The following is a 22,029-nucleotide window of genomic DNA, read 5'->3' on the forward strand; positions in this document are numbered from 1 at the left end:
TCATTCATTACAAAAGGTGAAACAACAAGAAACAAACAAATAAATGAATAATGTTGCATAATTTTTTTGTCTCAAAATGTAAAAGAGGTTAGGAAACTAAATAAATATATGCCAATTCGAAGAAGGAAGAAAGAGAAAGACGACCCAACATTGGCAGAACAACAAACAGAACAGAGGTCTTAATATAACTTCCAAAATGAGAGCTTACCCCAACTCCCAACACCAATTTTGAAACGTAAAGTTTGCTCTTCTTCCCTCTTCTCCCCCCTAAACCCCCCACCCACTGAACCTTTAACTTTCAATCTCTGTAAACTGTACCTCCATTGTCCCATTAAACTTCTTAGTAATTCACACATCACTATCCAACACTTTAAAAACTCATAAAATCTCAAAAATCACCATTTTTTTCAACTTCCAATTCCCAAAAAGGCAACAATTTTTCTTCTTTCAATGCCTTCATCTCCTAAATCATTCAATGCTTGGCCATCTTCCTCTCCCCTTAACTCCCGTAGATCGACGGTCCTGATCCTTTGTTCTCTTATCGGTCTAGCTGGCTTTGTATTCGGTTTCATTGCAATTTCGAGGCAAGGTTTGGGGCACAAATGTAAATATGCTGAACCTCGATCTGTTTCTGTTGTGTGGGATAAAAGTTCCAGTAAAGCTAGTGGAGCTACGGGAAAAGATACGGGGCTTTTAGATGAAGGGCAAAAGAGGCATAAAGTTATGGGCTTTGTTGGGATCCAAACCGGGTTCGGATCCACTGGCCGTCGCCGGTCTTTGCGGCAGACTTGGTTCCCCTCTGATCATCAAGGCCTTCAAAGGTATTATCTATTTTTTTGTTGTAAATTGTAATGAATGTAATTACATTAGTATTTTTTTTTTAGTTTATTGATCTGCTGTTAATTTTTCTTAAAACCTTACAGACTTAGCTAAGAAAATGACAGAATGGAAACACTTGTATATATAGCTGGGATTAAACTAGGTATGTTTGTAAGGATACGCGTGTGATTTAGAGAACCTTTAGTTTTACTTTAAAATACAGAGTGTTTGGTACTCAAATGAAATTGACAAGAATAGAGCAGAATATAAGTTGTTCGTTTAATCATCAAGATGAAAATCTTGTTTAAATGACTTTAATAATCAAAATGACATGTTAGGAGTATTTATTTATAAAAAATAACTTAATGAACACTCTATCTCTTTTTACTTTCTGGATAGCACTACTCTTATAAGCACTGTGATATTATCTGCTTGTGTCATGAAATTTGACTAGCAAGAACTCATGGGGAACAAAGCGATGTGTATGACATGCAGTTACATAAATTATCTTAATTTAGCATGTTCAAATTGAGCTATTCATAGAACAACATTATCTTGGTATTGTTGAATTGAATTGGAAGTTTCTGGCCATCTTTATCCAAAAGGTGAGACATTTTCTGTTCCTTTTGCAAAAAGCTGTTTTCACTAAGCGTCTCAGAGTGAGATGTTTCACTAATGAACTCTATGCAATTCCCTTATTCATTATGTGTATATGCAGTTGTATTGCCTGGTCTCTATTCATTAGTGAAACATCTCACTCTGAGACGCTTAGTGAAATGGAATTGCAGGTTAGAAGAAGCCACTGGCTTGGCTTTTAGATTTATAATTGGTAGAACAAGTGATAAATCCAAAATGGCAGAGCTTAAGAAAGAGATAGCGGAATATGATGATTTTTTACTATTAGACATTGAAGAGGAGTACAGTAAGCTCCCATACAAAACGTTAGTTCTGGCTCTGTTATATAATTCATACCCCTCTTTTTTGTCATCTATACTTACTCAAGTTGTTCTTACAGCATAGCTTTTTTCAAAGCTGCCTATGCGCTTTATGATTCTGAGTTTTATGTTAAAGCAGATGACGACATATATTTGCGGCCAGGTGACTATAACTTTGAAGCCTTTTCTATTATTACTGTTCTTTATTTATGGTTCATACTATGCATTTACCATGTTCTATAATTTGATCTACTCAAGTTGCTTTAATTTTCCATCACAGATCGCCTTTCACTTCTTTTGGTCAAAGAGCGTTCTCACTCACAAACATACCTTGGATGCATGAAAAAGGGCCCAGTTTTCACGGACCCCAAGCTCAAATGGTGAGTCTTATAAGTTGCCTGGATGCTGATAATTCCCAGTGTGACGTTATCTAGTTCATTTGCTCTATACATGTGAAAACTTTTTCTCTCCATTCCATCTTGAATTGCTTTGTACTGTTTTGGAGGACTAATAAGATCAGAGTTGGGATATATTTTGGTTGATACAAGTAATTATTACAATATAAATTTAAGCTATATTGCTCGGACTCGGGTGCGGGTACTGGATCGGGGTGCGGATCTAGAGGATGGATATTCATAATCTAAATTTTAGGATTCGGGGGTATGAATCAACGTACGGATACGAGTGCAGGGATTCGATTAAAAATAGATCTATAAAAATATCCAAAGGTACGAGAGATATTTTGTATCGGAAAACAACCTCTCTACCTTCACAAGATAAGGGTAAAGTCTGCATACACATTACCCTTCCTAAACCCCACTTGTGGGACCGCACCGGGTATGTTGTTGTTATTATGAGAGATATTATGTGAAAATCTTATAGGTAATAGAGTGCAGCCAATAATTCAATCTTTCATTTAGAGAATTTCTCAAGTTGTAGGCACTAGTAGGCAACAACTAAAATTCAATCTTTCATTTTTCGTCAAATTTGTCCATGGATTGTGGTCAAAGTACCCGATCTCGATTGACCACATCTAGTACGAATCCCACATCCTTACCAATAACAGTGTCGATAGGGGTGCGGTGGCTAAATTGAAGAGTCCATGCAACATAGAATTTAAGTGGCCGATCAAACTACTACACAAACTCACCTTTCTTAGGGTTACAACTTGACTCTTAAATAGGCCGTGGTAGCGGATCCAAAAGATTGGAATAAACACTTGCCTAAAAACTGAGAACTATATAAATGGTTAAGGGATGAAGATCAACTGGTATTTTGCATTCGGAGGTGTGGCCTAGTTGTTAATGAAGTGGGTTGAAAATCACGACATCTCAGGTTCAAATCCTAGCGGAAGCAAAAATAACTATGTGATTTCTTCCATCTATCCAAGCCTTGGTGGACAGAGTAACCCGGTACTTGTGCTGGTGGGAGGTAGCAGGTACCCTATGAAATTAGTCGAGGTGCACGCAAGCTGGTCAGGACGCCACGATTATCAAAAAAGAAAAATCAAATGGTTTTCTATTGACTTAGTAGTTTTTTTTCCTGTTCAAAAAAAGAAAACCAGTTACTGAATCTGAATTAGAAATTTACAGATTTCTTTGCTGTTTGATTTAGAAATTTGAAATGGTATTTTTAACTTGATTATTATGATATTTATTTCATATATTTCACTTAACTGTTGTTCTTCTAATTCTCATATAATTATTGTTTTTGTATTTATTTTTTCTTATAATACTTAGATTTTTTTTATTCCTTGTATTTTTTTTCAGAAAAAATAAATAAATAAATTTCTTCATTTGATTTTCTTCGTTAAAGTCGGTGTATTAATTGTGCTTTGTGCTTAGAGCCCCCAACAGGTCTTGGTGCTTTTTAACACTTTCTTAACTTAGAGACTAATATCAGGTTTCGAAAGGAAAAGCTAACTTGATTTTGAGAGTCTAAAAGTAAAACCATTAGTGCTTACTTTAGTATTTGGTGGACTGCCTAAAAATCCAGTGGGTCTTCTTTGTGTATTAGGAATGGCAGGCGGTGCGGGTGCGGGGCGGGTTCTGTCGGAGCGGGACGGGTTATGTCTGAACCCGTACAATTTAAACTCGCTCGTCCCGCATAGGATTTAAACCCGCATTCACCCGCCCCGCCTTGCCCCGCAAATCTTTTTAATAAAAATTCTTTCTTTTTCAGAAAGCTAGACTTAAATCTGATTTTTTTAACAAAACAATTAATTATATCCAAATTGTTCTCTCTCTCTTTCATATACTTAGCTTTTTTGAAGTAGCCTTTTTGCTTGTCATTGTTTTTCAGTGCACAAGAAAGGGATTATATCTCATTTATATATAATCTTATTTTCTTTTCTGTAGATTTCCAGAATAATACCAATGCGTCAGCTGTCAATTAACCAATGTTTAACAGTAACATATGTTTTAATTCGTGAAAAAAAGATCACCAAACTGATCATTAGGACAATGCGGTAGCAATCAGTACACACAATTGAAATCCCCACCCGCGACCCGCCCCGCCCCGCATTATTTTTTTATTTAAAAATTGAACCCGCCCCGCCCCGCAACCGCAAACTCTCAAACCTGCACCGCCCCGCTAACGTTCAAACCCGCACCGCCCCATTGCCATCCATATGTATGTTAATATTGAATCCTGCTCTTTCTTTTGACCTCTATTGAGAAGAGCCTTCCTTTTATCCCTACTGATACACGTTTTTGGATAATGAATCGAGCAGAAGAGCAGTAGTTAGTGAGCAGAGGAGCAGTTAGTTAGGAATTCAAAATGTCGTTGGGGTTAATTGGAGTTAGTTGGAATAACTACCTACTGTTATTTAGAGGATCTGTCAGTAGGGTCGTTAGTTAGAGAATCTATCAATAGGAGGGGAATTCAATCAATTGTAATAGATATAAATACATTTGTCATGTACAATTACAATCTTCTTCTTCTGTAAACTCTAACCATAGCTGAGTTCTCGAAGCTTCTTCCTGAGTCAGCATTACGATCCTCTAGTTCAATCTAGCTCCTGCAATCGTGTAACATTGGTATAAGAGCATTTGATCCTCGGAATCATGGCAAAAGGCACTCGATCAACTGATAATTCGATTGAAGAACCCATTGATCTGCGCGAGTTGATGCAGAAATTAATAGCAGATGTGGGGGTTTATCAGGTGAAGTCTCACATCTGAAGCAATTGGATCAAGCAATCCTTGAATTGAAGGAGCAATTCACTAATTCAAGGGAGCAACCAAAGGATAAATCACCAGTGCAGAATAAATGTGAACCCTCTGAAGGAAGATCTCATCGAGAAAGGAGCCCTACTAGTTGTAATCACCTCAACTCTAACTTCTCGAGGTGGTCTAGAATGGAGTTCCTACGATTTACAGGTGAAGATTTGAGATCGTGGTTGTTCAAAATTGAACAGTTTTTCTCTATGGAAAAAGTTGCTGTTGAGGAAAGAGTTGAAGTAGCTGCAATGCAATTGGAAGGAGAGGCTATTCAATGGCATCTTTACTTCATGAGGTACAGACAGTATCTACAACCAGCTATTTGGAATGAATATGTTATGGCATTGGTAGAAATGTTTGGGGCTGATTTTGATGATCCAATGGAGGAGATAAAAAAGATCAAACAGACTGGAAGTGTGAAAGAATGCCAAGCTGATTTTTGAAAGGAATCTGAATCGAGTGAGGCTATCTCAAGAAAATGCCATCAGTTGTTTCATTGGTGGTTTGAAACACGAGTTGAATATTGCAGTCAAACTCACCAACCCAATTACTCTATCTCAGGTGTACAGAACTGCCAGAATGCAAGAGGCTTACCTAGCTGCAACTAGATAGTCCTCTTACATACCTAATTCTTCAATCAAGAGATATACTAGGACAAGGAACTACTGGTAAGCCCTTACTACCTACTCCTAACTCCAGTGGTTCAAATTATACCAAGGGATTCAATAGAAGGACATTCAGTGTAGAAGAAATAAATGATAAAAGGGCAAGGGGGCTGTGCTACTTCTGCAATGAGAAGTATGTACCTGGCATAAGTGCAAGAATTCCAACCAGATATATGTATTGGAGTTAGAAGAAATAGAGGAAGGACATGACATAGAGGAGGAGGAGGGTGAACTGATACTGCAAGAGGAAGAGTTCAAGCAACTAGAACCAGCTCAACCCATAGAGCAAATGGAGATTTCTATCCATGCTTTGAATGGCTCTCTAGGCTACAGAACTCTGAAAGTGACTGGTTATCATGCTAAAAAGGCATTGAACATACTAATTGACACTGGGAGTTCACATAATTTCATAGATCCTGATTTGGTTCATCACTTGGGATGTAAGATCAGATCAACTACTCCTCAAATGGTGGCTGCTGCTAATGGAAATATGATGGTGGACAGAATGTGTACCATCACATGGTTGCTATAAGGTGCTGAGTTTTCAGCAGAATTCTTACTACTACCACTAGGCTCATGTGGAGTAGTCTTAGGAGTGCAATGGTTGCTGACTCTGGGAGATATAAAAATGAACTTTAGGAAGTTAACTATGGAGTTTTGGTACGAAGGAAGAAAGCATCTTCTGAGAGGAGCTGGCAACCAAGTCAAAGTTCAAGAAGCTGGAAAGATAGCCAAACATACAGGTAACACTTCTCAGTTATGCATGATTCAAGTAGTGGCTATGGAGAGTGCTAGTGAACAATGGCATGCACTTAAGGCTAAAGAAGAACCTAAAACAGATGCTAGGCTAACACAATTGTTATCTGAGTATTCTAAACTGTTTGAAGAACCTACTGAACTACCTCCTTCTAGAGGTGTATTTGACCATAGAATTGTGCTGCAAAGTGGTACTGAACCTGTGAATAAAAGGCCCTATAGGTACCCTTTTGTGAAAAAGGATATCATTGAGGGTCTAGTACAGCAGATGCTTGATCAAGTATTATACAACCTAGCTGTAGTCCCTTTGCATCTCCAGTTGTCTTGGTTGAGAGAAAGGATGGTACATGGAGACTTTGTGTGGACTATATGGATCTGAATAAACATACTATGAAGAACAAATTTCCGATTCCAATTGTGGAAGACTTGTTAGATGAATTAGGAGGATCCAAAATCTTTTCTAAGATAGACTTGAGGTAAGGCTACCATCAACTTAGAATGGCAAAGGAGGATGTGCCTAAAACTGCTTTCAGAACTCACTCAGGTGATCAGGTCATTTTGAGTACCTGGTTATGCCATTTGGCCTCTCAAATGGCCCTGCAACCTTCCAAGGATTAATGAACTATGTTTTTCACAAGTTCCTTAGGAAGCATGTGTTGGTTTTCTTTGATGATATCCTATTCTACAGCAGCACTATGGAAGATCATTTGATTCACTTAAGGTCTGTCTTTGTGGAGATGAAGAAGCATCAGTTGTTTGCTAAGAGGAGCAAGTATTTCTTTGGAGTACACAAAATTGAATATCTAGGCCACTTTATTACAGCAGAAGAAATCTCTACTGATCCCCACAAAATAGAAGCTGTGAAGAATTGGCCTACACCAACTACTCACAAACAGTTGAGAGGATTCTTAGGCCTAGCTGGCTACTACAGGAGATTTATCAAAGGCTTTGGTGTTATTTGCTAGCCATTAATTGAATTGACCAAGAAGAACAATTTCAAATGGTCACCTGTAGCTGAATCAGCCTTTGTAGAACTGAAGAAGGCACTTACTCAGGCTCCTGTCTTAGCCTTGCCTGATGCCACCAAAACATTCATTGTGGAGACTGATGCGAATGGCTTTGGGATAGGGGCAGTACTCATGCAAGAGGGGCATCCAATAGCTTTTATTAGCAAGGCTCTATCACCTAGACATGCTGCCTTATCTGTCTATGATAGGGAGCTATTGGTTGTTGTTCATGCAGTTTCTAAATGGTCTCAATACTTGCTGGGACAAAAGTTTATCATAAGGACTAATCAGAAGGCTCTGAAGTTCCTTATGGAGCAGAAACTGCACACTAATTCTCAACTGTTATGGTTAACAAAATTAATGCAAGGTGAAGGAATGGTGGACAAGCTACGGGGTATCAGGGTCACCTTCATACCATCTTTCGAAGAAACTCAAATTGCTCAAGGGAAATATTATTAGGTGGAATAAAGAGGTTTTTGGGAGGGTAGAGGTTAAAATGAGAGAGCTTATGCATGAATTGGGGGATTTAGAAAGAGGGGAAGGGGCGGGGGAGTTAGACGAATCTGAGAAAGAGAGATTGGGGGAGGTTAAGAGGGAAATAGTCGAGTTAGCAATAGCTCAGGAGATTAGTTGGCGGCAAAAATCGAGGGTGCTCTGGTTAAAGGAGGGGGATTCGAATACCAAGCTTTTTCATAGGGTGGCGGTCGCAAATCGAAGGGGCGAGGATTGAGGGAGAGGAGGAGGTAAAAGGGGCGATAGCGGGGTTTTATGAGAAGTTGAGAACTTATATAAAGAGGAAGTTAGTTGGAGGCCGACTTTGGGGGGAATAGAGTTTAACCATATAGGGGAGGGAGACAACGAGTGGCTAGAAAGGGCTTTCGAGGAGGAGGAGGTGCACGAGGCTGTGTCGAGTTGTGCTGGTGATCAGGCCCCCGAGCCTGATGGTTTCTCCTTGGCTTTCTTTCAGTTCTTCTGGGACACCATCAAGGGGGAGTTGATGGAAGCCATTGAATACTTCCATGCGAATGGTGTTTTCGAGAGAAGTATCAATGCTTCCTTTATTACTATTGTGCCTAAGAAAGAAGGTGCATCTTGTATCAGAGACTACAGGCCTATTAGTCTCGTGGGGAGCATTTACAAGATTATTTCTAAAGTGCTTTCCAACAGATTTAAGAAGGTACTTGACATGACTGTTTCGTCCTCCCAGAATGCGTTTGTGGAAGGTAGGCAGATACTGGATGCTGCCTTGGTGGCAAATGAACTTGTAGACTCCAGATGGAAAAATAGAGAACCCGGCTTACTATGCAAGTTGGATCTTGAGAAGGCTTTCGACCATGTCAATTGGGAGTTCCTGGACTTCATTATGATGCGGATGGGGTTTGGGGAAAGATGGAGGGGATGGATAAAGTTCTGCACTTCCTCAGTCAGATTCTCTGTCCTGGTTAATGGTAGCCGGTGTGGTTTCTTTGGCAGCTCCAGGGGTCTCAGGCAAGGTGACCCCCTATCCCCCATGTTATTCATTTTAGTGATGGATGCTCTGAGCAAAATGATGGATCGTGCGGCGGGCGGAGGTTTCTTGAGAGGATTCTCAGCTTCGATTGGGGTGCTCAGTGCCCAAAGAGTCTCACATTTGCTTTTTGCGGATGACACTGGTTTTCTGTGATGCCGACATGAATCAGTTGACCTACCTGAAGCAGGTCCTGCAGTGGTTTCAGTTAGTATCAGGACTCAAAATCAACATCGGCAAGTGTGAGATTTTTCCGGTAGGTGAGGTTACTAATATTGATGCCTTGTCTGGTGTTCTCAGATGCAAGGTGGGCTCCCTTCCCACTACTTACCTGGGCCTCCCTTTGGGCGCTTCATATAAGGATACTACGGTTTGGAATCCAGTAATCGAACGGGTTGAAAAAAGATTAGCAGGGTGGCAGAAACGGTATTTGTCAAAAGGAGGTAAGGAAGTGCTTATCAAAAGCACTTTATCGAGTATGACCACCTATTACTTATCACTGTTGCAAGCACCGGTGAGCATCACAAAAAAACTGGAGCGACTTCAAAGGAACTTTCTGTGGGATGCGACGGATGGAACTAGAAAGTTTCATCTAGTGAATTGGCAGACAGTCACTTCCCCAAAGAAGTGGGTGGACTTGGAGTGAAAGATCTTAGGGTATTTAACAGAGCTTTAATGGGAAAGTGGTTATGGAGATTCGGGGTAGAAGAGCATGCTCTATGGAGGGAGGTCATAGTAGAAAAGTACGACTCAACGGGAGGGGGTTGGAGGACCAAGGCGATCACAACACCTTTCGGGTGTGGCATGTGGAGGAGCATCATGAAGAATTGGGAAGCATTCAGTGGCAACATCACTTACAGAGTGGGAGATGGAAGGAGAATCAGCTTTTGGAATCATAGGTGGTGTGGAGAGGATACTCTGAGGGTCTCCTTTCCCCACGTCTTCAGAGTTTCAAACCAGAAAGAACTGATGGTCCAACAGATTCGCAAGGAGCATGAAGGGGGTAGTATGGGATCTCTCATTCAGGAGGAACATGCAAGATTGGGAGATTGCGGAGCTCCAAGTTTTGTTGGCGCTGCTATACGGGCAAGACAGGCTTCAGCCATCCTGTGACTCTTGGAGATGGGGCTTGCGTGGCGATGGTTTGTTCACCGTAAAGTCCTTTTACCAGAGTATGTTGGTGAGAGAGGAGACCACTTTTCCATACTCCTCGATCTGGATTCCTAGGGCGCCCACGAAGGTGTGCTTTTTTGCATGGCTAGCGGCAAGGGGAGTGATCTTGACTGCTGAAAATCTCCGAAAGAGTGGAATTACACTTAATAGTTGGTGCTACATGTGCAAAAGCTCAGGGGAAGAAGTTGATCACCTTATGTTGCATTGCCCTGTATCCTCTGCTTTGTGGAGGGCAATCCTGAATCTTTTTGGTGTTCAATGGGTGATGCCAAGCACTGTAAAAGGAAATGTTACATAGCTGGGGCGGTTTTCGTAGAAGAAGAAAGCAGAAGGCGTGGAAGTTCGCCCCGTTAGCTCTCATGTGGGTAGTATGGGGGGAGAGAAATAGGAGAGCTTTTGAGGAGATTGAGTCTCCTTTTTCACATCTTAAGAATAGTCTTTTATCTTTGATCGCTTTTCGGTGCACTCATTTAGCCCCTACTTGTATAGAAGATTGGGCGTTTTTTGTAGAGAATCATGTTCTGATGTAAATTCTCTACGTCTTTGGTATACTTCGTGTATACGGGAGTTCTCTCCCTTTTGATTAATACAATTTATGCCTTTTGACTACTCTATAGAATACAAGAAGGGTGGAAAACAAAGTAGCTGATGCTCTCTCAAGGGTCACTGGTGCTGAACTATTAGCACTAATGCTATCACCTCATGACACTCATCTATTCCAAAACATAGTATCCAGTTGGAATTCAGATTCTGAGCTTAAGCAACTTATTGCTGAACTTCAAAATAACCCTGCTGCTCATAAACAGTTCACTTGGACTCAAGACCAATTAAGGAGGAAGGGCAGATTGGTGATTGGAAAAGTTCCAGAACTGAGAAGGGCAATCATGACAGCATGGCATGCTGGTCCTCAAGGTAGTCACTCCGGTGTTGAAGCTACATTAAGGAGGCTGGTGACATTGTTTTATTGGAAAAATATGAGGAAAGACATAAAGGAATTTGTCCTGAAATGTGATGTCTGTCAAAGAAACAAATCAGATTTAGCTGCTTATCTAGGCCTATTGCAACCACTACCTATACCAGATGTAGTTTGGTCACAAATCAGCATGGACTTCATTGATGGTTTGCCAAAGTCAAAGGAATGTGAAGTTATTTTAGTAGTAGTAGACAGGCTAAGCAAGTATGGCCATTTCATTCCACTTAAACACCCCTACACTGCTCAGTTAGTTGCTAAGGTTTTTCTTGACACAATAGTTAAACTACATGGGATGCCTGTTGCTATTACTAGTGATAGAGATGCTGTTTTCTTGAGTTCCTTCTGGCAGGAGCTATTCACACTCCAAGGAGTACAACTGCACACCTCATCAGCCTATCACCCCCAATCTGATGGGCAGACTGAGGTCCTGAATAGAAGCCTTGAAACTTACTTGGGATGCTACAGTAGTGAGGATGCTACCAACTGGTTTTCCTGTTTACCAATGGCCGAGTATTGGTAACACTTCCTTCCATTCTGCCATTCAAACTACTCCTTATGAAGCATTGTATGGCAGACCACCACCCTTGCATTTACCATATATACCAGGAGAATCAGCTTCTGCTGAAGTTGACAACACATTGATAAATAGAGAGCTAAAACTACAGCTGCTTAAACATCATCTGAGAAGAGCACAGCTTAGGATGAAGCAACAGGCAGACTCTCATTGAAGTTGGAGACTGGGTCTATTTGAAGGTCCAACCATACAAACAAGTAACCATTTCAAATCATTCATCACACAAATTAGCTGCCAAATATTATGGTCTATTTTAGATTGTTAAAAGAATTGGTCTAGTTGCCTATACTCTATTGCTACCTGCTGGGGTGAAAATTCATCCTACAGTTCATGTTTCCTTGCTGAAAAAGTGCCATGAAGTTCCCTCACAAATCTCTTATCCCCCTGTCGTTGATTTGGCAAGCCCCTACTGCCCTGATCCTGAGTTAATTTTGCAAAGGAGGATGATAAAAAGAGGTAATAAGGCTGTCGCACAGGTTTTAGTTAAATGGCAAGGATTGCCTGCTGATGCTGCTACGTAGGAAATTGCTACTATTTTACAGACCAGATTTCCCTTGTTTGATCCTTGTGGGCAAGGATCTTCTATTGGAGGGGAGTACTGATACACGTTTTTGGATAATGAATCGAGCAGAAGAGCAGTAGTTAGTGAGCAGAGGAGCAGTTAGTTAGGAATTCAAAATGTCTTTGGGGTTAGTTGGAGTTAGTTAGAATCAGTGTTGTGAAAAGCGAGCGCTTCCTCGCTTAAAGCGAGAAGCGAAGCGAAGCGAGCCATCGAACGCTTCTGTTAGCTGAAGCGTAGCAGGTTTAAAAAAGCGCTCGCTTCCCATTAAAAAGCGAGAAGCGACAATGCGAAGCGATGCGGAAGAAGCGAGCGCTTCTCTGTATTACAGGGCTGCCAACCTATTTAATTAAAAAAGCTGTTCTTTTTTTAAAACATCATCGACCAGCAGCAACAAAGAAAGAAAGAGGCGACCTAGGGTTCAAGTTTTCTACAATTTTCAACTTCAAGATCATCAAGTTTGGTCCAGGTATGTGATTTCTTCTTCCTCCTCCCCCTCCTCCTTCTCCCTCTTCTTCTTTCACTATTTCAGTATCCAAATAGCAGCGAAATGCTGGCGAAATTTTTTTTTTCCCTTCAGTTCTTCTTTCTTATTCTTCTCCTCTTCTTCTTCTTTATTTTCTTGCACTGTTTTTTTGTTTGAAATGCTGATGAAGAAGAAGTTGAAGAAGATGACGAGCAATATAATAATGATAGTGGAATACAAGAATTTGACAATCTTGTATAAGAATAGGATGCTCATTTTGTGCTTTAATTGATGCTACTCTTTAGTTTTTACATTGAAGTATTGAACATTTGTTTACAGTTACATGTGTTGTCTATGCAGTATTTATTTTAATATTTTTTTAAAATTCCGCTTCACTTCAAAAAAGCGAGCGCTTCTCGCTTCTCGCTTTAAGCGAAAAGGGACTTGTCGCTTTTCCTCGCTTCACGCTCTTCACAACACTGGTTAGAATAACTACCTACTGTTAGTGAGAGGATCTGTCAGTAGGGTCGTTAGTTAGAGAATCTATCAATAGGAGGGGAATTCAATCAATTGTAATAGATATAAATACACTTGTCATGTACAATTACAATCATATATGAAATTACATTCTTCTATCCTAATCTCTCTCTCTTCTTCTTCTTCTTTTGTAAACTCTAACCATAGCTGAGTTCTCGAAGCTTCTTCCTGAATTAGCATTACGATCCTCGAGTTCATACTAGCTCCTGCAATCGTGTAACACCTACCCAAATCTCCCTGCAGATAATCATTTTATAAGAAGGATCAAGACTATTTATTTATGTTTTTTTTCGAGTTGTATCTGACAAACAAATTGCACTGATAATGATGTAGCTAACAAATGCCTAACTGCACTTGTGCCTTCCAGTTCCCAATATACTTCCAGTAAATAAGGGGCCTTTACCCACTTTTCCTCAATGACAGTCATTTACTTGTAGAAGAAAGAGAAGAGAATTCCTAGAAGTATTACTTACAATACATGCTTGTACAAGTAAATGACTTTCATTGAGGAAAAGCGGGTAAAGACCCGTTATTTACTGGATTACTTACAATTGATCATCAGCAGAATATATGTCTTGCAATACATGCTGTGAAGCCTGTGATGATGGTAGATAAAGAACCTAAAGTTTGTTTGGTTCCGTGGAGAGAGAAATCAGAGTAGCTTTGAAGGGAAAGTTGAGTTTAATACTTAACCTGAAATGCAAAAGTTGTACTTAATTGTCAATGCGATGAAATCTGAAAAGTCTGAATCTGCAAACAACCACCGCCGTTACAGGAATGGTTCAATCTCATACCAGTTGGCAATATGAATCCTCTATATCCTTTCCACCTTTTTTGGGCCCGTTTTATTCCATACTTAGTATTATGTCTCTTAAGACATATTAAGGATTCTCTAAAGTTGGAGGTTTTCTAATCTCATACTTATCCATATACTGACAAAAAAATCCCTAAGCAAACTAAAAAGACTCTTGGAGAATAGTGAACTTAATTTGCAATTATACATGTATAAGGATCGTTTGTTTAAGTATTGTCTATTTTACGCTACACTGGGTGGATCTTGAGATATATATTACCTTATATTTAATACATTCAATCATCATAGTATTGCACTTTGCACCTATATACCGAAGCATTTTAATGTTAACGTAGGACATGATTAAACCATCTCTAATGACATTCTATTGTTCTATTCTCTATATGTGCTATTTTGGACATGTCGGAAGTGATCATATTTGAAATTGTCTAATTTTATATGACCTCACATCCATCTCTAAGATCAGTATTTCAACAATATTATCTTGTGAATATGTTAACTCTTAGAGCCTCAACATTTGCTCCAGTATAAACATTTCTGGTTTCACAATCATACTTACCTTTCTCTTTGGTAGGTATCTTCCCACTTCTGTAGCGCTCCTTTATTTCAGCCATCCTATTTTAATTTTATTAGGATCTCATCTGCTAATAACATACAAAACTGAATCTATCAATCCAAAAAAAAAAGAAAAAAAAAGAAAGAAAGAAAGGAAACATACAATAGTGGATCTCATCTTATATACTATTGGTTTGCTCAATCACAACTAGAGTAAACAACTAAACAAGTACCGGCTCAAGGCAGATCCCTGGTGTAAACCTACGTTATGTGAAACTCCTCTGTATCTTCTCGGATGTTTTTTTCCTGTGACAATTTCAGCATACATACCCTCGGATGTTTGATATGAATCGTAACACCACTAAATATTTGGTGACTCTCTATCATATGCTTTCTATAGGTCAATAAATATCATGTGAAGAGCCTTATATTTTCTTATGATAAATTCCCATGATCTTCTTAGCAAATATATAACCTCTGTATATTATGAAATTTTGTTCTGCTTAATTATTGAAAAGACAATAAGGAACATAGATGCACTTTTATGATGACTATAGACTACTAAAGAATTTATTTTGTCTATTACTGGTAGTTTGGTTGTTGTTATCATCATTGTTGTCTCTGTGAAACCGATGCAGGTATGAACCACTTGGATATATGCTTGGAAAGGAGTATTTTCTCCATGCGTATGGTCCTATTTATGCTCTTTCTGCTGATGTTGTTATGAGTTTGGTTGCCCTCAGGAATAACAGGTAAGTTGGCTTTGTACAAGATTTTCTGTAACTGATCTATTCAGAAGTGCACAATATCACCCTTTTTATTTTAAAAAAGCTAGTAATAGGTCATATTTATAGCTGTTGAGTATATTGCATCAGGAATATGCTCCTATTGGCCTGCCAGGTTGACTTAGGAGGACCTTTTTTTTCTCAACATATAAGATCCCAACTTCATTTATAAGATAGCATAAGATCTTTATTATAAAAGCTGGATACATATTACACATCAGACTGCTTTTAGACCTGTTTCTTTGTTTTTATTCGACCTTTTGTCTCCGCTTATTCTAGTCAAAGCGTAATAGCTCATTACTTATCTCCTCTTACTGTAAATTTTTCAGTTTCCGAATGTTTAGCAATGAGGATGTTACTATTGGTTCCTGGATGCTTGCGATGAATGTCAATCATGAGGATAATCGACAACTATGTGAACCAGAGTGTACCCCTTCATCCATTGCTGTGTGGGATATTCCCAAATGTTCAGGTCTGTCCTATTCTTTCGTAAAATCAGTGCTTCACATATGTTTCCCTGTTGAGCTTGTGTAAGGACAAATAGCAAATGAGCTTTTTGCTGTGATGCATTTTGGATGTTGAATTTGAACATGCAGCATGGGGACAAATGGCAAATAAACCTTTTTATTGATGCGTGTTGGATCATGAATCTGAAATGTGCTGCATTGTCAATGGGAAATTTTGGCGTTTCCTTCACATGATACATATATTAGTAAAAGAATATCTGATACATAGTGTCACGACCCAAATCTTAACATGTCGTGATGGCGCCTATCACATTACTAGGCAAGCCAACAATCACAAAATAACTACACATTTTAAATTAAAAACAGGCAAAATACATAAGTAGCCACCTGAACTATACACCAAATCCCCGTTACACACTTTCTGGGAACGAATGTTACTTTATACACCCAACCTTTCCAAAGTGTATCTAGGACACACCACTTTTTTCTTAACCAGTTTTTCAGAATGTGTAATATCACGCACCAATAAGGCCGTGACACGTGTTAAAAAAATTTAAACAATAAAATACTTAAATTTATAATTATACCCATAGCACCTTCTCTCGTCTCTTTCTCTTTTGCAAGGTATGTACAACCAGTGCTACAACAATGGCAACCACCATAAATCAGAAACCACAACAACAATGGTAGCCACCATAAGATTCCTCCTTCTACGCCCCAAAACCAAACCCACTTTCTCCCGTTTCTTCTCTTCTTCATCAAATATTGAACCCCCCATGCCCCAACCACCCCTTCAGAACCACTCCACCACCAATAATAAACACAATCTCTACCCTCTAAACCCTTCTCGTTTTCCTCCATCGCCAACCAAAATCTTTCCTCCATGATTAACATGTCATAATAGTAATGAATCTTGAAGATGAAGGAAATAGAACTGAAGAAATGTATAATTTCAGCCATTTTCAAGAAATATAATTCTTTTTTCGATTTATGTAAAATGGGTCTTAGTGGTAGAAAAAGAAGCAAAAGAATTTTTGTAGCCACTCTTAAAGAAAATTTACAGCAAGTTATTTGATTAATTCTTTATGACGGGTTTAATAGATTAGTAGATTACATGTTAAGAAGATGAAAAAGAAGGAAGGGGTTGGGAGAAAACATAGAGGAAAACGGGGAGAGGGGGTATGTGATGAAGAAGAAGAGAAGGAGAGGGTGGGGTTATGGGGACCCACTAATTAAAAATATATATATAAAATTTTGACACGTGGCACTTAAACATATTTGGGAATATTTTTTCAAAGCTTTTTTAAAGGGTTCACGCTCTTATCTCTGTTGTTACACGCGCGTGACACGTAGCAAAAGCGGTGTGTCTTAGACACACTTTAGAAAGGTTGGGTGTGTAAGGTGATTTTTGTTCCCAAAAAGTGTGTAACATGGATTTGGTGTATAGTTCAAGTGGCTACTTATGTATTTTACCTTAAAAGCATGATGTAATAAGTTTAACAGTGAAAATCTCATAAATAACCGATAAGAACAATTGCGGCTCAACTACAAAATCTCCCAAAATTCGGGTGTCACCGATTACATGAGCTACTAAGTGTCAATACAGTCTAAATCTCTAATACAACTGTCTGAAAGATAGAACAGTACAGAATAAAACTGACAAGAAGGAGAGTCGAGGTCTGCGGGCATCAAAGCAGCTACCTCAATAGTTTCGTAGCAGATACTGCTCCGAGTCTAGCAACCACCAGGTCCAGATGTACCTGGATTTGCACACGAAGTGCAGAATATAGTATGAGTACAACCGACCCAATATACTCAATAAGTAACAGGACTAACCTTGGGCTGAAAGCAGTGACGAGCTCAGAAAGGCACAGTCCAAATCCAGATAATAACAGTACAGATATAGCAGGGAAATGACAGTAATAACTCAAAGAAATCCCATAATCAATTCGTACACAGTACAAAAATGTAGATATACTCTCAAGTTCAACAATTTAAGCTCAATGCTGATAAAATATGCCAGGTATAGCCAGCATAAGGAATGTTACGTCTCTTTGCCTACATGTCAAATATGCATGTTACATGTAACGCAACACAGTAATAAACTCATGTACTCACTCTCAGAGTACTCAACACGCTCAATCGCTCAGCAGTCTCACTCGGCACTCGCACTCAGCACTCAACGGTACCTGCGCTCACTGTTGGTATGTCAGACTCCGGAGGGGCAGATCCTGCCAGAGCGCTAATATAAGCCAACATGGCATGCTGCGGCGTGCAGTCCGATCCCATAAATGTGTCAATAAAGCCTGTTGTGGCGTGCAACCCGATCCCATAAATATCACTCACAACTCGGCCCTCAGGTCCAACTCAGTCATCAATCTCTCCAATCTCTCGGGCTCACAAATCTCATGCCAATCAGCCCAAACAATGATAACATAATGTAACAATAAATGATAACAGAGACTGAGATATGATATGCTAATTATGAATGCGACTGAGTACATAATTGCAATTTAAGCAAATAACTCAACAACAGAAATGACCTCAGTGGGTCCTAACAGAATAAGCATAAAGCCTAAGCATGATTTCTAACATGGCTCGCAACTCCATTACTCTAACACGTAGGGATTACATGAATAGCAACAAGATTTGATAACTACACAGTTCCACGGAATCAACCGAGTCACATTTACCACGGTGCACGCCCACACGCTCATCACCTAGCATGTGCGTCACCTCAACACCAACCATATAACATGAAATCCAGGGTTTCATACCCTTAGTACCAAGTTTAAAAGTGTTACTTACCTCAAAACGCGCAAATCACAACTCCAACAAGCCCTTGCCTCGCGAATCGGCCTCCGAACGACTCGAATCTAGCCACAAACAACTAAATACAATCAATACATGCTATAGGAATCGATGCCATACGATAAAGCTAAGTTCTTTAACCAAAGTCAACCCAAAAAGTCAACCCCAGGCCCACGCCTAGGAACCCGACAAAATTCACAAAATTCGAACACCCATTCAATAACGAGTCCAACCATACCAAAATCATCCAATTCCGACCTCAAATCGTCTTTCAAGTCCTCAAAATATAGCTTATGAAGTTTCCACAAATATTCCCAATTTTTCGAACCCAAAATACTAATTAAATAGTAAAAACAATGATAGATTCATGTATACTAATCAAATCCGAGTTGGAATCACTTACCCTAATCAACTCCTTGAAAATCCCTTCAAGAATCGTCCAAAACCGAGGTCTATAGCCCAAAAGATAAAAAATGGGAGAAAAACCCTCGATTTCGAAATAATATACTGCTGCCCAGATGCCCTTCTTCGCTAACGCGGAAAGTGCCTCGCGTTCGCGAAGCAGAAAATCTTAAGCTACCAAAATTCCCCTCTTACGCGAACGCGATGACCACTGAACCAATGCCTACGCGAACGCGACCCATCTCCCCCGAACGTGAAGGCTTACAAGCCTGGTGCCCCACCTGCCTTATCCTTCTACGTGAATGTGAGTCCCCTTTCGCGATCGCGATGCACAAACTCCTTATACCTTCGCGAACGCGAAGAACAAACTTCATCAGTCACCCAGATACACTTCGCGAACGTGAGACCTCTCTTGCGAACGCGTATAAAGAAACCAGACACCAGAAATTCTGCAGCTCTACAAGGCCAAACTCAATCCGCAATCAATCTGAATCTCATCCGAGGCCCCCGGGACCCCATCCAAACATACCAACACATCCTAAAATATCATACGAACTTAGTCGAACCCTCAAATCACATCAAACAACCTTGAAAATACAAACCGCACCCCGATTCAAACCTAATGAACTATTGAACTTCCAACTTCTAAAATCAATGTCAAAACACACCAAATCAACTCCGATTGACCTCAAATTTTGCACACAAGTCATAAATGACACAACAGACCTATTCCAACTTCCGGAACCAAAATCCGAGCCCGGTAACAACAAAGTCAACTCTCGGTCAAACTTCTCAACTTTCCAACTTTCGACAATTCAAACCAAAACGACCTACGAACCTCCAAATCAATATCCGGACACACTCCTAAGTCCAAAAGCATCATACAGAGCTATCAGAGCCATCAAAACTCCCTTCCGGGGTCATTTACACATAAGTCAACATCCATGTCAACTCTTTCAACTTAGGCTTCCAACCTTGGGACTAATAGCCTCAAATTTTGCACACAAGTCATAAATGACACAGCAGACCTATTCCAACTTCCGGAACCAAAATTCGAGCCCGGTAACAACAAAGTCAACTCTCGGTCAAACTTCTCAACTTTCCAACTTTCGACAATTCAAACCAAAACGACCTACGGACCTCCAAATCAATATCCGGACACACTCCTAAGTCCAAAAGCACCATACAGAGCTATCAGAGCCATCAAAACTCCCTTCCGGGGTCATTTACACATAAGTCAACATCCAGTCAACTCTTTCAACTTAGGCTTCCAACCTTGGGACTAATAGCCTGTTTGACCAAGCTTCTAAAATCTGCTTATTTTGAAAACAAAAGCGCTTTTCAAAAAAGCACTTTTGGTGAGAAGTAGTTTGTGTTTGGCTAATTAATTTGAAAAGCATTTTTGAGCAACACAAGCTTTTAAAACGTACTTTTAAGTGTATTTTTTTCAAAAGCGCTTTTCAAAAAAGTGCTTTCGGAGAGAAGCTACTTTTTTCTGCTTTTCCAAAACAGCTTCTGCTTCTACTCAAAAACACTTTTTTTCCTTCAAAAAGCTTGGCCACACACCTTAATTTTGACAAAAAAACACTTGAGACTAAAAAAAGCACTTTTGGCCAAAAAATAAGCTTGGCCAAACAGGCTATAAGTGTCCCAATTCATTCCGAAACATCCCTGGAACCAAACCAACCACCCCGGCAAGTCACATAACAACAAACGAACATAAAATAAGCAATAAATGGTGGAACGGGGCTACAATACTCAAAACGACCGGCCGGGTCGTTACACATACTATTACGTGTGAGTTATATACTAACTGATAATTTTAGTCACAGTCTCATTATATGATTTTGTTCCAAGGCTATGGAATCTGTTGGCTATCTGTTTCTTGTTGCAGCTTAACACTTGATTTCTTGATCTCCTTGTGTAAATGTGAATCTCGGCTGTCTGAAACAGCTTCGCTTGATAATTTTAATAATATCCCATATCTTTGTTTGCATAATACCTTTTACATCTTCTATAACAGATACTTGCCCTTTTACTGGCAATTAAATCACCACTGCTCCAGTGTTAGATGTCTTTACAATTTGTTTCATCTCACTACTTATTCTTGCCGACTAGCTGATACCATTCTTGTATTAACTTTATCCTCTAGGTCTGTGTAACCCTGAGAAGAAAATGTTGGAACTTCATGCAAAAGACATGTGCTCAAAGAGTCCCACTCTGCCATCAGATGAGGATGATTAGAGCTCATTGCCGTCAAACACAGTAGGCTGGCAGATTGTTTACAGATTGATTCATTCCTTTTGGTTAATGGGCTCAGTCAATGTTGCTGCTGGAAGTTGTTTCCGCTAAAAGTCATGCCCATTTTGTAAGTTACCTGTATTTTTTCCAGTTGTCGCATTTAGAGATCAAATTTTTGTAGCAATAGGAGATTTATGGGAGATTATGGGGGACTATGGGGGTAGTTTGTAGGAGCAAGAGATTACCTTAGTCCTCCTGTTAATAGAGTGCTGTAAGTGTAAGGTGACCGCTTGGAATTTAAACACGGGGTCAGTTACTTGACATTCTGTGCAAATAGTGTACTCTGTTGATTACATTACACAGTTGTTATTTTGAGGTCCTAGAACAGTTCGATACACTGTGGAGGAAAAGATGGTCATAACAATCTATGAACAATTCAAGATTTTTTAGAATTCACAAGTACATTATGGTATGATGATTCTTAAGTAAAACAACTCATGGAAAGAAATGTTCTTTTCCCTGTACATTGCAGGTAGTTATTATTTAAGTTGTTGGTACTTGAAGAAAAAAGGGACTTTCTTACTAACTACTAAGTGAGAACCGAAAGCCTCTTTTGGGATTTCTTCGTAAAAATGGCGATCGCCAATTTTCGGCCATTTTTGGACCGCTTGTTAGTATTTATCTACCGTTTGAAATGTAAATTATCTTTTAATGTGAAAATAAAATTTGGACAAAAATATTTCTAGTTAAAATACGAAAAAA

General features: G+C 39.5%; 1 protein-coding gene across 1 annotated transcript; it reads left to right on the forward strand.

The window, feature by feature from the left end:
* Window positions 1-211: 211 nt before the first annotated feature.
* Window positions 212-21,642, forward strand: LOC107817629 (putative beta-1,3-galactosyltransferase 14). The gene is made up of 7 exons (XM_016643491.2): window positions 212-821; window positions 1,608-1,760; window positions 1,835-1,917; window positions 2,035-2,134; window positions 15,200-15,313; window positions 15,676-15,818; window positions 21,179-21,642. The coding sequence occupies exons 1-7, from the start codon at window positions 451-453 to the stop codon at window positions 21,268-21,270; spliced, it is 1,056 nt and encodes a 351-aa protein (XP_016498977.1). The 5' UTR covers window positions 212-450; the 3' UTR covers window positions 21,271-21,642.
* Window positions 21,643-22,029: the final 387 nt, after the last annotated feature.

Source organism: Nicotiana tabacum, chromosome 2, assembly GCF_000715075.1.
Source record: "Nicotiana tabacum cultivar K326 chromosome 2, ASM71507v2, whole genome shotgun sequence".
Taxonomy (NCBI): domain Eukaryota; kingdom Viridiplantae; phylum Streptophyta; class Magnoliopsida; order Solanales; family Solanaceae; genus Nicotiana; species Nicotiana tabacum.

Coding starts and splice junctions, on each gene's coding strand:
- LOC107817629 (XM_016643491.2), top strand. CDS start 451: ATGCCTTCATCTCCTAAATCATTCAATGCTTGGCCATCTTCCTCTCCC. Junction 822..1,607: donor GATCATCAAGGCCTTCAAAG/GTATTATCTATT, acceptor ATGGAATTGCAG/GTTAGAAGAAGCCACTGGCT. Junction 15,819..21,178: donor GGATATTCCCAAATGTTCAG/GTCTGTCCTATT, acceptor TTTATCCTCTAG/GTCTGTGTAACCCTGAGAAG.